This window comes from Xyrauchen texanus, chromosome 43 (genome assembly GCF_025860055.1).
Source record: "Xyrauchen texanus isolate HMW12.3.18 chromosome 43, RBS_HiC_50CHRs, whole genome shotgun sequence".
Classification (NCBI taxonomy): domain Eukaryota; kingdom Metazoa; phylum Chordata; class Actinopteri; order Cypriniformes; family Catostomidae; genus Xyrauchen; species Xyrauchen texanus.
This window is the reverse complement of record NC_068318.1, coordinates 3,138,776-3,154,388: the sequence shown is the minus strand read 5'-3', so window position 1 is coordinate 3,154,388 and position 15,613 is coordinate 3,138,776. Positions and strand designations below refer to the sequence as shown.

Sequence of the window (15,613 nt, the reverse complement as noted above, 5' to 3'; positions counted from 1 at the left end):
TAAATTTGTTGTGCTGCTACCTTTGGTAGCAACAGCTTTTAAACACACTTTGCAATGTGGCGTTATTTGTTGTGCGTCTGACACCAAAAAAGCGAACCAATTCCAAACAACCGATGAAACCGAGCCTTTCTTTGGAACGAGCTCATCCTTGTTAACTGCCATGTTGTCTGTGTGGCTGTAACGAGAGCGGGGGGCGCGCTGAGCGAGCCCATTCTGAACTACGGAAGCCTAAGGGGAGCGTCGGTGGTGGAAGTTAAAGAGAAAACCGATTTTCATTAAAAACAAATCGCCCGATTTTTCTTTAAACGTCAAATTCGAGTTAATCGATAAAATCGATTTATCGCCCAGCCCTAGATCAGGTATCATCCGACGAGCCTGATCCAAATCTGATCCAAACCAAAAAAATGGTTATTACCGTCAAGAATGACATAAACAAAAAGCTACCATTAAAGTATTCCATATGACCCGTGCATGTTAAACAAAGACTCTTGAAGACGTGCAATAACCTGCATTCTCAGAGCTCTTCATTGAACGAGCACCTCTCGATTGACACATGACATAACACATGATTTTAGCTCTCAGCGCAATATGGGAGCGCTTCAAACAAACTCCATCTCAGATGTAGATGCTTAAAAATGATCTTTTAACATGCATTACGAACGGCACCGGAGGCACATTTCACGAGATGTTGAATGAGAAGCCAATTAAACTACCGTGAACTAGCCTACAAACACTTAAGTGTTCTGTAGATGTCTGCCAAAATAAAAGCCAGAGGTTTTTAAAGTTAAGAAATTAAAACTGAAATGTATTACTATTTTAGAATTAAATGCAAATATTTAGTAATAATAATAAGTTATTATTATCATCATCATTATTTTCATTATCACTGTTATCATCATCATTATTACTATTTATAAATTACAATAATATTAAAGTTGACTGGGCTCCAAAAAATTGCTGTGTAATTTCAAAGTTGTTGATATCCTGTTACAACAGTAGTGGACAAAAAAAAGAGTTCTGAATTCATTTACAAGTCCAGAAACAAGTTAACAAAAAATGAGTAAAGAAAACTGGCTTCTTCTCTACTAAAGACTTTCTCTGGAATGACTTTTGATTTTGCTGCTGCATTTTTCAGTAGACTAGTTAACAATAAAGTTTTTTTTTAATAGGCTACACATGTTTTAAAAATTTTTGTTTGTTATTTGATTATAAATGATTACATTTGTAGTTCCACGCAGTGATAGTCTAAACTAATTTGGAAAACACAACACTGGTATTGGATCGGCTGATACAGAGAGTTCAGGTATTGGAATGGGATCGGTTGAGAAAAATGGTAACTGTGCATCCTGACTTTTGTCGCTGCATGTCGCTATCGGTGTGAACAGGGTTATAGTTGCAGCACTTTGACACCGAGTAGAAACAGCATTATAAAGTCTTATAAAGAGATTTGCTTTGTAACTCAGTGGGTTTCGGTGGGTTTTTGTTGTGTGGGACTGTTGTATTTTTGGTACCGGGTCAAGGTCACTGACCTGAAAACAGGATACTTGCCGGGCCTACACAGAACCATAAAACAGACTATTTATACCACAGCTTCATCAGCAACTCTCTCTAGATCTGCATTGTTTAGGGGTTGTGTTTGAAAGCTAAATGCAGCCAAAAGTGCTTTTCTCAAACACGTTTTTTGTCATTTGCGTGGAAATTGTCATGTAGGAATGGGTCACGATGGTCGACTAGACTTCCAACAACTAGTCAATTAATGATGTTGACAAGTTTTAGATTTTTAAATTTGATTTTTTAGGGGGATTTGATATTTTTGTGGCAGTGTGTAATTTGTGTGCTAGGCTTTATTATGAGGGGTAAAAATATAGATTTTCTAATGTATCGCCATCCTGATATCAATTCTTAAATCCCAAGATCAATGCGATCTTATATACACAAAATGCTATTTTCATCATATTTATTTTCATCATCATTATTATCAAAATTAGGAAAAAATAATGATAAAATAAAATTTGTAATTCATATTTTCATAATGTACCAAGTTAGAAGGTCCTCTCTATAATTAACACCATTATTGGTGATCGGGATTGAATCAAATTATGAGCTTGTGAATCGGAATTGAAACGGGAAATCAATATCGATATCCTGTCATATTGCCTGATTTGTTTGACAGTTTGCATGGTAAAACCCTATCTGAAAAGTCTGTTTGAAATGTTATGTCAAAGTATTGCTAATTTCATCCCCTTTTACAGCCACATACATTCAGACAGACATTTTTGACCATTGTGTTGTGAGCAGCATATGTAATGTAATCTAATTACAAAGTGATTACTTTTAAATTTAAAAGTTGTGTAACAGTACATTTTGAATTAATGTAATAAGATTATAGTTACTGACTTTCAATTAGGTAATGTAACATACATGCAAGTACATGACTTTGGTTACACATATTTAAAAAAATATATATTTATGTAGAATTGGTGCGATTAAATCTTTAATGGAATTAATTACATAACATGCCGATTAATTAATCGTATTACACAGTTAATCGCATACATCATTATTTGCTGAGAAAGTCCCTTAAATAACGATAACGACGCTGTGTCAAGTTTAGTGTAAACTACTAATCTCTTAATTCTTGTATTCTTCCTCCTCAGTGAGCGGTTTTCATTCTGTGGGTGCACTGCTTGTGATTTTTGTTGAGGAGTGCTGCCACAGATTTACGCGGCTCTTAAAAACAGATGTACTTCAAGCTTGAATTGCTCGTAATAATTTTATTTCAGAATTGACATGCGTGTCAGGGGGCATGATTAATTAACACGTTATTTTTTATAGAATCAGTGACACTAAATGAATGGGTTAAATCAATAGCCCTATGAAGAACACTTTTAAAACATGAAATATGTTTTTGTACGTTTGTTTGCTTTTATGTGAAAGATGAAGAGTCACTAACAAGTTATTGTAAGAAACACAATGTTGAGTGTATTACTTGAGTGCGACAATGAACAAGGAGGTAATATAGACATTCTTTTGAATTCATTGAGTAATGAAATTACAACAGTAATGCAATTCATTTGATAATTTTTTCCAAGAGGTAGTAATGAGCAGTGTATTCTCATTTCAGAAAAGTAATTCATAATTTGTAGTGGATTACATTTTTGAGTAATTTACCCAACACTAGGTGTGTTTTCTGCTAAGGATGTTGTGCTTATTGAGCGTCTCACTCCATGAGCATTGTTTTTAAGATGGCGTCACATCTTAGAAACGCAGTTCATCACTCCACAACTCTATTAATCTCAATTACAACACACACACATGCGTTGTTCCTGAAATGATCTGGTTTGGTCAGTTATACCACAACATGTAGTTTTAAACGTATAAATGAATGCTAATTAATGTAATTATTTCTAGAGATGTAATGTCAAAACTCATTACATGATGTGGTTATTATTAGAACAGGGTGTTCTAATGCAACAGGAATTTAAGTTAGTTTTAATAAAGTGTTCTTTATTACATTTTTCAGTAAGTTTTCCTTTGAAGTTGAGATATGAGATGGAAGGACCATTACTACAAACATGACTCATTAGGGTTGTACAGTTGTTTTCAAGTATTATTTGCTGGTCTTTTGTGATATTTCAGTCTATTCCTTTAAAATATTGGGTTACTCAATTCCTGTTGTGACAAGCTACTACAGAACCCAAGACTTTACAGCTCTGTGGAAATATCACATTGATAATACGTGCTGATGAGAATCAATGCTCATATTTAAACATATAAAACATATTTAAACTTAAGTAAGGGCATAGTCACTTTGCCATCAGTGTTAGGCTAACCATTTAATCTCAGACGGCACGTCCACAGACCATCATGATGTATGTTATTTTACAGTCAGTGTGCACAAGTGCATCAATGCACCTTGTTTTAGTAAAGTTAGTGTTACTATAGTAAATATATGTTAATTCTCTAAGGGTGCTGGTGTGTAAGTCTTATTTATATCTGTGTTCCTGTTCATCTTGTCAGCAGCCGACTATTTTGAATGTCAGGCCGTTTAATGTGGTTTTAAACTACTTTACTCACCGAGGGTTTTCATAGAGGTTTGCACTGGAGGGGAAAACCATCGCAAAATGCGACCATTTAGTCGCAGACTGGAGCCATGCTTTCAGGTCACGTTCATATAGTGTTTGAGATTGATAACTGCATTTACATATACGTGTGAGTCTCCGAATGTCCTGTTCATGCAACAGCTACACTAGCGGCTACATGAAGTCAAGCCTGTATTCTATTCTCACAATAGCACACAACAGTACCCACACACATTTCTGTTGCTTGGTTCCGGAAGTATTTTCGTCATTCCTTTTTTCCATAGGGATTTCATAAAATCTTTTGTAAAAGAACCAAACCATCCAGCTCCAAAGTGAATGACAACATTACAAACTTGGATTTGAAGCAAAAAAGTGTAACTCTTTACAATAAGGTCCTTTTCGTTATCATTAGTTAATGCATTAGTTATTACGAACTAACGATTAATAATATATTTTTATAGCATTTAATAATCTTTGTTAATGATTGTTAATAAAAATACAATTGTTCATTGTTAGATCATGTTAGTTATAGTTATAGTGCATAAACTAATGTTGACATACAAGTTTTGATTTGAAATAATTATTAGTATATGTAAAAATGTACATTGAGATTAATAAATGCTATACAATTATTGTTTATTGATAGTTCATGTTAACTAATGTTGTTTACTAATGTTAACAAATGGAACCTTATTGTAAAGTGTTATCCAAAAACGTTTTTGAAAATCAGACCAAAAGATAAAGGAACAAGACTGTGTGCTTAAAGTCTTACAACTATAATCCCATGAAGCATTGCCAATGAAGTCATTGAATTAAACACAATGGAAAAATATAACTATTAGAATACTATTAGAGTATAGAAATAATAGATTTAGATTTTATTGCAAAATATTCTGATTTGCAAATATTTAGTATGTAGATAGAGAGTGTAGGGAGACAGAATGTATTGCATCATTCACAGTGCATCAAGGGAGCTGACGGTTGCTGTAGAGCTCTTTCGGCACACTTTGTTGGTCGCAGTTCTCTGATTGGTGGAGCTTTCTCTTCAGAGTTTACGGGCAATGTAGGTCTTCACCAGGGATTGCGCTATTGAAAACAATAAATACAAATACTGATATAATTGAAATAAGTTGAAATAATGTGGTGTGATGTCTTCAGAAGAAGCACACGCCATCGATTGGCAACCTCAGAACTCATGGTAGGTCTTTTAATAAAGGTTTATGTGATCGTTACAAATCAATTAGCTTATGGAGATAATTATTGGGATTTTTAATACTTGAATCAGACTGTTGCGCTGTATAGCCTGAGTTACACCTGTAACCGTAGTGATGGGGGGACTCAAGTAAATATGAAAGAGGGTTACTTCCATAACACAGGAAAATTCTATTACAGTTGACGCAAAATTATTTAAAAAAACAAGTCTGATCGAGGTGCGAGTTCATGTGTCAATTAACTAACAGTGACTTTGAAGTGTAGAGCGCCAACACACACAAACAAACAGAAGCACATTTATCAGCTAGGATCTGGTTGCTGGAATACTTCCAGGTCTCCTCCCCAGATAGTGGACACTACACACACACACGCACACATTTCACCCTCCTCAGGAATGCGTGTGTCCACATGTGTGTCTGTACAGCATACACTGCTCAACTGTGACCTCCACACTGACATTCAAATTCAATGATTTGTGACAAGTTATAAAGGCTCATATCATTGAAAACTGGCTTTTTTATATAAAAGGGTTTAATATACTATCATACATACTGTAGATTTCAGAACTCCTGTATTATATCTAAACTCAGTAAACTGCTAAAGGAGCTTGTGCGGAAATGTTCAAATGACAATCAGTTAGTTGCATAAGACATGAGCCGTTTTTTTGGGTTTAGCGAGTGTTGTCAAAGCCACTTCCGGTGTCAAGAGGCCGCTCAGAATTGCATTTTATATGAGGTGTTTACAGAAATGGGATTTAAAATGTATTGTAGCATCGCAATGAAGACACATGATTCCTGTTTGGATAAACATTTGAAACTGCAGTTGACCCCCTTCAGAAACAGCTCTCAATGCATAGTCAAATGCATAACACAACAAATTTCAATATAAAAATAGACAGCATTTCAACACGTAATGTACACAGTTACATCGGTGACTATGAAGTAATTATAATAAACATCAGAAATGACAGTAGCTCGTCTACATTTCTGTCAACATGAATACATAATGTTAGGCTTGGAGACTGATTTGGTAAGATGTCAAATTTAAAGTTGGATATGCAACTGCAGGGTAAATAATGTAATTGAAATCCACTGCAAGACAACAACCAACAGGTTATAAAGTTGAAACACCTTACTTCTGATATGCTACTTTATTCACTTTTGTGTAATAAGATTAAATTCTTAAACATTGGTTAATTTATTAATTCATCTTACGCTGACATTTTTTTTACAGCATTAAAATTAATGTTTCATTTAAATATTCTATTGTTTATTGTTAATTACTGTTTAGTATTACTGGATAGTAAAATGTAATATACAATTAAGTATTAATAAATTATAGTTATACTACTAATAATAATAATGTGGCAGGGCGGAGGGCGGTGCCGGGTCGTGATCCTCCGTGAGGGATAAGGGTCAACTGCAGAGGATCTTGCAGGAGAGAGAAAGATGGTTTACGGACATGTCCGTCATGTGTGTTTGTCTGTTAAAGTTTCAGTTTATTATTAAACCATTATTTATATTGTCAAGCCGGTTCTCGCCTCCTCCTTTCCATTGATCCCTTTACAAATATATCAATAGTAATTACATTAGAAGCAATATCTTACAAGTCATAGTGCTCTTGCACAGAATAAAACTGCTCATTAATGCTTTCATTAATACCGTAATGCTTTGCCGTGCAGCGTTCTATTTGATAAAAACAAAAACATAACTCCACTGTTGTGTTTTGGATTATGCTGTGAGGATCTGCAAGCACTTCATTTGATAGAAACAATGCAATGGTGTGATTTGATTTAAGTTCTATTCATTCATTTTATTAGACTTTAAAATAGGGAACTAAAAAAAAAAGTAAAAAATGGAATTTGGGAAAAATTCAAACTGATTTCATGGTGCCCTAAGTCATTTCTGTCTTGTCTGCATGTCTGTGACTTTATATCCCCATATTTCAGAGCTCTTGTGTGTTTTGGTTCATGTTGTTGTTGCTCCAGTTACCAGCATTCTTCTGCTTTTCCAAGGTGTTTTCTGAAACTCTCAGGGCTGAGAATAGACAAACAACTTGCAATTTACCAGTTTTAACTTCTCTTTTTGTATGTTTTTTATATTACTTTAAAACAAAGTTGTTCTGTTGTGGAATACTGACAGTTTCAAAGTGTGTCTTGGCTCTTATTTAAAATAAATGCTGAAAAGTAAGAAAGGCACTTCTTGTTCTTTGTTCCTTATTTCTGATTAAAGCGCAGAATGAAATCCGGCTGTAAGGGGGAAGTTCAGCTTGTCTTTGGTTCAAACTTCAAACCCACTGAAACCAAACTGAACATACACACAACATACAGTATTTACTACAGCATATGTGCTTTAGATACAGTTGGCAATGTGTCAAACACTGGGAGCATGATTTAGCTTTGGGGAAATTGATTCCCCATTACCATAGTTACTCATTCATTACTATGAGAAAAACGGGGAGAAATAGCCTATAAATATATTTACTGCCAAATAAAGTACTTAATGAGAAAAAGTAATGAAAACTGCTTATGATTGTAGACTTAGTTGTTGTTGTTATTTTGCATATTACTGCATGTTTTGTGCTTAATAACATTTATTTAATCCTCATCATTATTGAATGTGTTTTTTGATTGTATGCCTTCTTTTTTAACCTTACCAAAGTGTAAGCCTTCTTGCATTGTCCACTGAGGCTGTAAATTGTAATATAAAAACAATTTAAGGTCTTCTATTGAAATCGCATCAGTCATATTACAGGTTTCACCTCTTAAATTTGGGCTATTTAATATGTACAATCATTTCAAAATATCATGAATGTGTGGATAAACCTTTTGAACATATAAAATATATGCAAAACAAGTGTTGATGATAAACAAAGCAGTTCAAATGTTTTAGATACTAGTTGAATAACAAACCATTCATGTGTAAATTGTAAATGTGAACTTCTGTCTTGAGATCACTAAACTACATTGTTCTGCAGCTTAGCAGCTTGCAGCCGCAGTGCTCATCTTTTGGTTTGCCTCGTCTATTTTTGTCAGTTGGAAGGCGATAAAAATCAGTTGTGTGTTTTTTGTCTTTTTTTTTCTAAAGTGCAAAATAGTGCAAAGTACAAAACAGCTTTTTTGTCATGTTTTTCATTGATAAAATTGCCAATTTCTCATAGATATGACATAGTTACTTTGGTAACAGGGTTTTGCTTCCCCCACAAGTGAGCGGGGCCTCCTTGCCGAGTGTATCTATTATTTCTCTCTGTCATAGATGATTGAGAAGAACAATATACAGAACCTTTCTTTGACCGCAGCTTCAAGCCGCTTTACAGAGATATTAATAAATCAATAAGGAAGAAAAAATGACATATAAATGTTTTCAAATCATTTTATCTAATTAGTGTGCGTGTATAGTATTGGGTAGATTACTTCTGAAATATGTAGTCCAGTTCTTATTACAAATTACACAACTAAGATTGTAATCAGTAACATGTTCTTACCTACAATTTTTAGGTAATTTTAGGTAAAAATAAAAAACAATAATTTCAATGTCAAATAGTCGTTTGATATAATTTAACATAAAATGGGATCAGATGGGAGAGAGAGAGGTATAGTTTTGGATGTGTATGATATATATATATAATCGTTATTATTTATTATATATGTGACCACCGGGGTGTTCATTGTGGGTCAGGGTGGGGTTGGTGATTGGGGAGGGGTAATAGTGGGGGTTAAATGTTGATTCAATGTATATATGTTTTCTGTGATATATATATATATATATATATATATATTGCCATATATATATATATATATATATATATATATATATATATATATATATATATATATATATATATATATATACTCAATAAAAGTAATTAAACTAATCAATAACACATTTTAATTAAAAAACAAGTGTTTAAAGTTTGTGTGTATATTTGTGTTTTGCAGGTGTAGCAGCGGCACAGTCGCGTAGTCATGGTGGCGCTTTCGCTGAAGATCGGGGTGGGGAATGTGGTGAAGACGATGCAGTTTGAGCCCTCCACCATGGTGTACGACGCCTGTCGCATCATCAGAGAAAGAGTTCCAGAGGCACAGCTCGGCCAGCGTGAGTCATTATCCTGACCAATCGAACCCTGTGCCAAATTCTGGCTGTCCCTTGTGCTAAAATCTTACATTCTGTTATTGTTATTTATGTTGAAGCTTAGCATAACGACCGTACAGATGTTGAAGTTCGCATCAGCTTGCTGATAACTCTGCAAGTTGGTGTGTTCATGTTGACTGATCTTGACTAAACAACGTAAATCGAATTAGTTGTCAGCCTCCAAGTAGGTGGAGCTTCAGGCCACACCTACAGATGATGTGGACCAATGGCACCTTTTTGGACAGATTTTGTTTTAAATGAAGTCAAACCCATTAGTTCTTCAATTTCGTATGACGTTTTGAAGGCTTTTTAGAACAGTTAAAAAATTATTCAGGTGTAGTTGTCCTAACCTGTGAGTCATTTGTCTCTGTGACGGACGGCTCTCATCCAAAGTCAACAGCTCTTGTTGAATGTGCAGCAGTCTTAAATAGCTCATCTGTCAGTGATTTATAACAAGAATGGTACATTTGGGAGACACAATCTAATCCATTAGAAGGAAGCAACATTTGAAGGGAAATTGGTGTGAAATGGTCGTGAAATGTGTTCATAAACATTCGACTTGTGCCAATTGTGTATCAATACATTTTCTTTAACTCACTCGAGGAAAAGGCTTATTTTTTGCAATAATGTACATATGTGCCTTTTGATGTGTGAAAGCACACCCTAGACACATTGACAACTATTGTGCATTCAGAAAGTATTCAGATCCCATAAAGTTTTTTTTACATTTTGCAGACATATGCTAAATACTATAATTTTGTTTTCACATCAATCTACACACTATACCCAATAATGACAAAGAAAAAACAGATTTTTTATAACTTTGAAAATTTATTAAAAAGAACAAACTGAAATATCACACTGACATAAGTATTCAGACCCTTATTATGATGCTTGAAATTTAGCTAGGGTGCATCCCATTTCTCTGGATCATCTTTCTACACTTTGATTGGAGTCCACCTGTGGCAAATTCAATTGATGGGACATAATCTGGAAAGACACACACCTGTCTATATAAGGTCTCACAGCTGAAAATGCATATCAGAGTAAAAACCATGCCATGAGGTCAAAGGAACTGCCTGCAGAGCTCAGAGACAGGATTGTGTCAAGGCACAGATCTGGGGAAGGCTACAAAAACATTTTGGCTGCATTGAAAGTTCCCAAGCGCACAGTGGCCTCCATAATTCTTAAATGGAAGAAGTTTGGAACTACTGGGACTCTTCCTAGGGCTGGCCGCCTGGCCGAAAATACAGCAGAAAATCTTGCTATGCAGCTGTTATATAATAGTGATCCGTGCCGGATGGTTTCTGCTGCATACTTGTCCTAACCTGTGAGTCATTTGTCTCTGTGATGTACGGCTCTCATCCAAACTCAACAGCTCATGTGGAATGTGCAGCAGTCTTAAATAACATGTCTGTCAGTGGTGTATAACAAGCATGGTATGTTTGGGAGACACAATCTAATCCATTAGAAGGAAGCAGCATTTGAAATGCTAATGCCAAGAAGGGAAATTGGTGTGAAATGGTCGTGAAATGTGTTCATAAACATTCAATTGGGACTAATTATGAATCAATTAATTCACTCGAGGAGAAGACTAAAACATTTTTGCAACCCAAATAATGTACAAATGTACCTTTGATGTGTGAAAACACACCCTAGACACATTGACAACTATTGTGCATTCAGAAAGTATTCAGACCCCTTCATTTTTTTCTCATTTTGCTATGTTGCAGACATATGCTAAAATGCTTACTTATTTTGTTTTTCCACGTCAATCTACACTCTGTAGCCCATAATGACAAAGCAAAAAACCGATTTTTGTTAACATTATATTGAAAATGTATTAAAAAGAACAAACTGAAATATCACATTGACATAAGATGCGCTTGATGTTTAGCTCAGGTGCATCCCATTTCTCTGTATCATCTTTCCACCCTTTGATTGGAGTCCACATGTGGCAAATTCAATTGATTGGACATGATTTGGAAAGACACACACATCTCTATGTAAGGTCTCACATCTGAAAATGCATATTAGAGCAAAAACCAAGCCACTGTAGAGCTCAGAGACAGGATTGTGTCAAGGCACAGATCTGGGGAAGGCTACAAAAACATTTCGGCTGCATTGCAGGTACCGAAGAGCACAGTGATCTCCATAATTCTTAAATGGAAGAAGTTTGGAAAACCAGGACTCTTCCTAGAGCTGGCTGCCTGGACAAACTGAGCAATCAGGAGAGAAGGGCCTTGATAAGTGAGGTGACCAAGAACCTGATGGTGACTCTGGTTGAGCTCCAAAGATCATGTGTGGTGATGTGAGAAACCATCACTGCAACACTCCACCGATTTAGGCTTTATGGCAGAGTGGCTAGATGGAAGCTTCTCCTCAGTGCAAGACAAAAAAAGGACTCTCAGACTGTAGGAAACAAGATTCTCTGGTCTGATGGAATGAAGATTGAACTGTTTGGCCTCAATTCTAAGCATCATGTCTGGAGGAAACCAGGCACCGCGCAATACCTTCCCAATGGTGAAGCATGGTGGTGGCAGCATCATGCTGTGGGGGTGTTTTTAAGCAGCAGGGATTGGGGGACTGGTCAGGGTTGAAGGAAAGCTGAACGCAGCAAAATACAGGGATATCTTTAATGAAAACCTGCTTCAGAGCACTCTGGACCTCAAACTGGGCAGAAGGTTCACCTTCCAACAAAACAATGAACCTAAGCACACATCCAAGACAATGCAAGTGTGGCTTAGGGACAACTCTGTGAAAGTCCTTGAGTGGCCCAGCCAGGGCCCGGTCGAACATCTCTGGAGAGACCTGAAAATGGTTGTTCACTGACAGTCCAACCTGACAGAGCTTAAGATCTGCAGAGAAGAATGGCAGAAAATCCCCAAATATAGTTGTGCAAAGCTTGTCGCATCATACCCAAAGAGACTTGAGGCTGTAATTGCTGCCAAAGGTGCTTCAACTAAGTACTGATTTAAGGGTCTGAATAATTATGTCAATATGATATTTCAGTTTTTCTTTTTAATAAATTTACAAAGTTATCAAAAGTCTGTTTTTTGCTTTGTCATTATGGGGTATGAAGTGTAAGATTGATGTGAAAAAAAAATTAAAGCATTTTAGCATAAGGCTGCAACATAACAATTTGTGAAAAAAATGAAAGGGTCTGAATACTTTCTGAATGCACTGCATATTTTTCTTATTCATTAAACTTATTTTGGAACAACACTCATAATACACTCCACAAATTCTGAAGATTTCTGCAAATTGGAACACCTGTCATTCACAAACTTCTACACATCCCTCACAATATTTTGTTTATTAAGTATTTTGTATAATTTGACTGCTTTCAGTTACAAATAAGATTGCTTTACTATCAGCTAAGTTCATCAAATTGTTTGCGTTTGGATAAATGGCTCAGATTTTCCCCAAAAATCAGCACAGAAAATTGTGGAAATTCACTCTGGATTCCCTCACTCTTATGAGGTTATAACCCCAACAAATTCTTCTTTTGCTCTTGTAGCTAGTGATTATGGCCTGTTCCTGTCAGATGAGGACCCAAAGAAGGGCATTTGGCTGGAGGCTGGCAAAGCACTGGACTACTACATGCTGAGAAATGGAGTGAGTTTTTATTTTATTTTTTAAACAAAGGTATTATACTTCTATTTAAAAAAATTACAGGGAATTGTTTATCAAGCTGTTTCTTGTAGGTGATTCAGTGATGTCATGTTGAATTAGGGCTGCACAATATGGAGGCAAATGTGATTGTTGCATGTCACATATAATGAGATGGCGAAATGTTATGCGATTAACCCTGTCAAACTACAGCTGACTATTGTCAAAATCAATTTAAATGATTTTCAAATAGACTTAAAGACAGAAAACAATGATATTTCCAAGTGATACGACTCAATGTTCTGTAAAAGTATTATCCATCAAAGGGTTGGGTGATAGGATGATGCAAACGGATTTAGATGAAATCTGACAAATGTCCCATCTATTGCAACACTCATTGACAGCCGATGATCGAGAATATCGGGAAATGACAAACGTCTCGGTTACTTTCGTAACCTCCGTTCGAGATGTTGTGTTGATGTAGTGACTCTAGGGGTCGCTCTTGGAAGCCCTAAAACACCTCAGATCTTTGAGAAGGTGGCAGCGTATCTAGCATGGGAGCAGGCCATGCCTGCCGCGGCCTTTTCTCTCAATGTTTTCTCTCCACAGAGTATTTAGTTTTACGGCTGAGGCCTTTTAATGCTCATTATATGCGCCGGTGAAGGTGTTCTTTTCCTATCCTATTCTTTCAGGGGGAAAGACCCCACGGAGACCACATCCTGCCATGGGGGGGGGGGTTTAAAATGTGGAAAATACATCACATGAGCCCCATAGGGGAGGAGCTCTACAACACAGTGACCGGGGCAGAGAGGGCTCTGCCCAAGGGAGATGCGGGTCTACCGATAGGGAGACCGTACCGCGGAAGATACATCACAGGGGGCTACCGGGGTAACCGGCACCTGTGGGGCAGCTACCCCAGTGCAGGGCATGTTAGCACATGTACTGGGTCTGAATACAAATTCCTCCACCGTGATGGCATCCACGATCCTGTGGGCAAACCTCTGTTTGGAGACAGCATTCCCTTTCCGCTGTCCACCAAAGCAGACAAAGTGCTGCTCAGAGCATCTAAAGTTCTGCGTGTGATCCAAGTAGATGCATCAGATGCAAAGCATGCACCAGACACAGCAACGAAAAGGCTGGGTCTGCCTCCTCCCGGGGCAGTGCTTGCAGACTCACTACCTGATCCCTAAAAGGGGTCGTGGGAACCTTGGGCATATAGCCCGGTTGGGGTCTCAGGATCACTTGAGAGACCTCTGGACCGAACTCCAGGCATGGTTTGCTATCAGAGAACGCTTGCAGGTCCCCGACCCTCTTGATGGAAGTGAGCACGGTCAGGAGGGCTGTCTTCAACTTGACTGACTCTAGGGGCTCCAATAGAGCTCCCAGTAGGCCCCGAAGGACCACAGGAAGAAGGTCCTTCCTCAGGGGAATTTGCCAGGGAGGTGCTTTCACGAGGAGCGTGAGGTCCGAGAACCAATTCTGGGTGGGCTAGTATGGCACCACGAGGGTGACTTGTTCCTCGTCCTCCCTGACCTTGCACAGAGTCTGTGCAAGTAGGCTCATTGGGGGGAATGTGTATTTGGCAGCCCAAAGGGCCAGCTGTGAGCCAGCGCGTCTGTCCCGAGGGGCGCTTCCATCAGAGAATACTAGAGCGGGCAGTGGGAGGATTCCCACTACCCGCCCTAGTACATCAGAGAATACTAGAGTGGGCAGTGGGAGGATTCCCACTGATGGAAGCAGAGAATACTAGAGGGGAGTGAACAGGTCTGCCTGTGCTTTGCCGATTAGACTCCAAATCAGAAACGCAAGGTTTGTCCAAGGGCTGAACAAGTGGCTGCAGTCCGGCGCGAAGGCCACGTGATGTGTGCCGTGGCGACATCCCCATGTTGCACACAGCAACTCTCGAGAGTGTGCTAGAATCAGCAAGTCGTCGAGGTAGAAGAGTATGCGGATGCCCACTTCCCTTAACGGGGCAAGAGCTGCCTCTGCAAACTACGTGAAGATGCAAGGGGACAGTGTTAAACCATGACGTGAAAGTAGGTGCTACAGGTTGGAAAGTGCTAACCACGTGTCCAAACTCCTGGCGAGGGGTGCTAAAGGATCAATCGCATCTGACGTACCTAGGGGTGGGGCCTCGTGGCGGGGGGAGCAGGAAACACCACGTCCATCTCCGATGGAAATCCATGACTGCAACGTTGCCATGGTCATATTCTTGCAATGAGAACATGAACCATCCGCAAACGCTTCTTACTAGACGTGCAGATGGAGAGAAAGCCGCTGGAAAAAATGTATTTATTCCAGCGCCTGCACAGTGGTAACAAGGCATGATGGATCCATGTTCTCATTCTGTTTACACCAAATTCTGACTCTACCATCTGAATGTCTCAACAGAAATCGAGACTCATCAGACCAGGCAACATTTTTCCAGTCTTCAACTGTCCAATTTTGGTGAGCTCTTGCAAATTGTAGCCTCTTTTTCCTATTTGTAATGGAGATGAGTGGTACCCGGTGGGGTCTTCTGCTGTTGTAGCCCATCCGCCTCAAGGTTGTGCGTGTTGTGGCTTCACAAATGCGTTG

The 15,613-nt window shown here is 38.0% G+C and overlaps 1 protein-coding gene across 1 annotated transcript in view; it reads left to right on the top strand.

The window, feature by feature from the left end:
- The window catches only part of tln1 (talin 1), a 132,411-nt gene that overhangs the window by 25,904 nt on the left and 90,894 nt on the right, over window positions 1–15,613 (top strand). Inside the window, exons 2-3 of the mRNA XM_052116262.1 lie at window positions 9,232–9,388; window positions 12,945–13,042. Of these exons, the coding sequence (XP_051972222.1) occupies window positions 9,259–9,388; window positions 12,945–13,042 (228 nt within the window). The 5' untranslated portion in view covers window positions 9,232–9,258. The remainder of the gene's footprint in view (window positions 1–9,231; window positions 9,389–12,944; window positions 13,043–15,613) is intronic.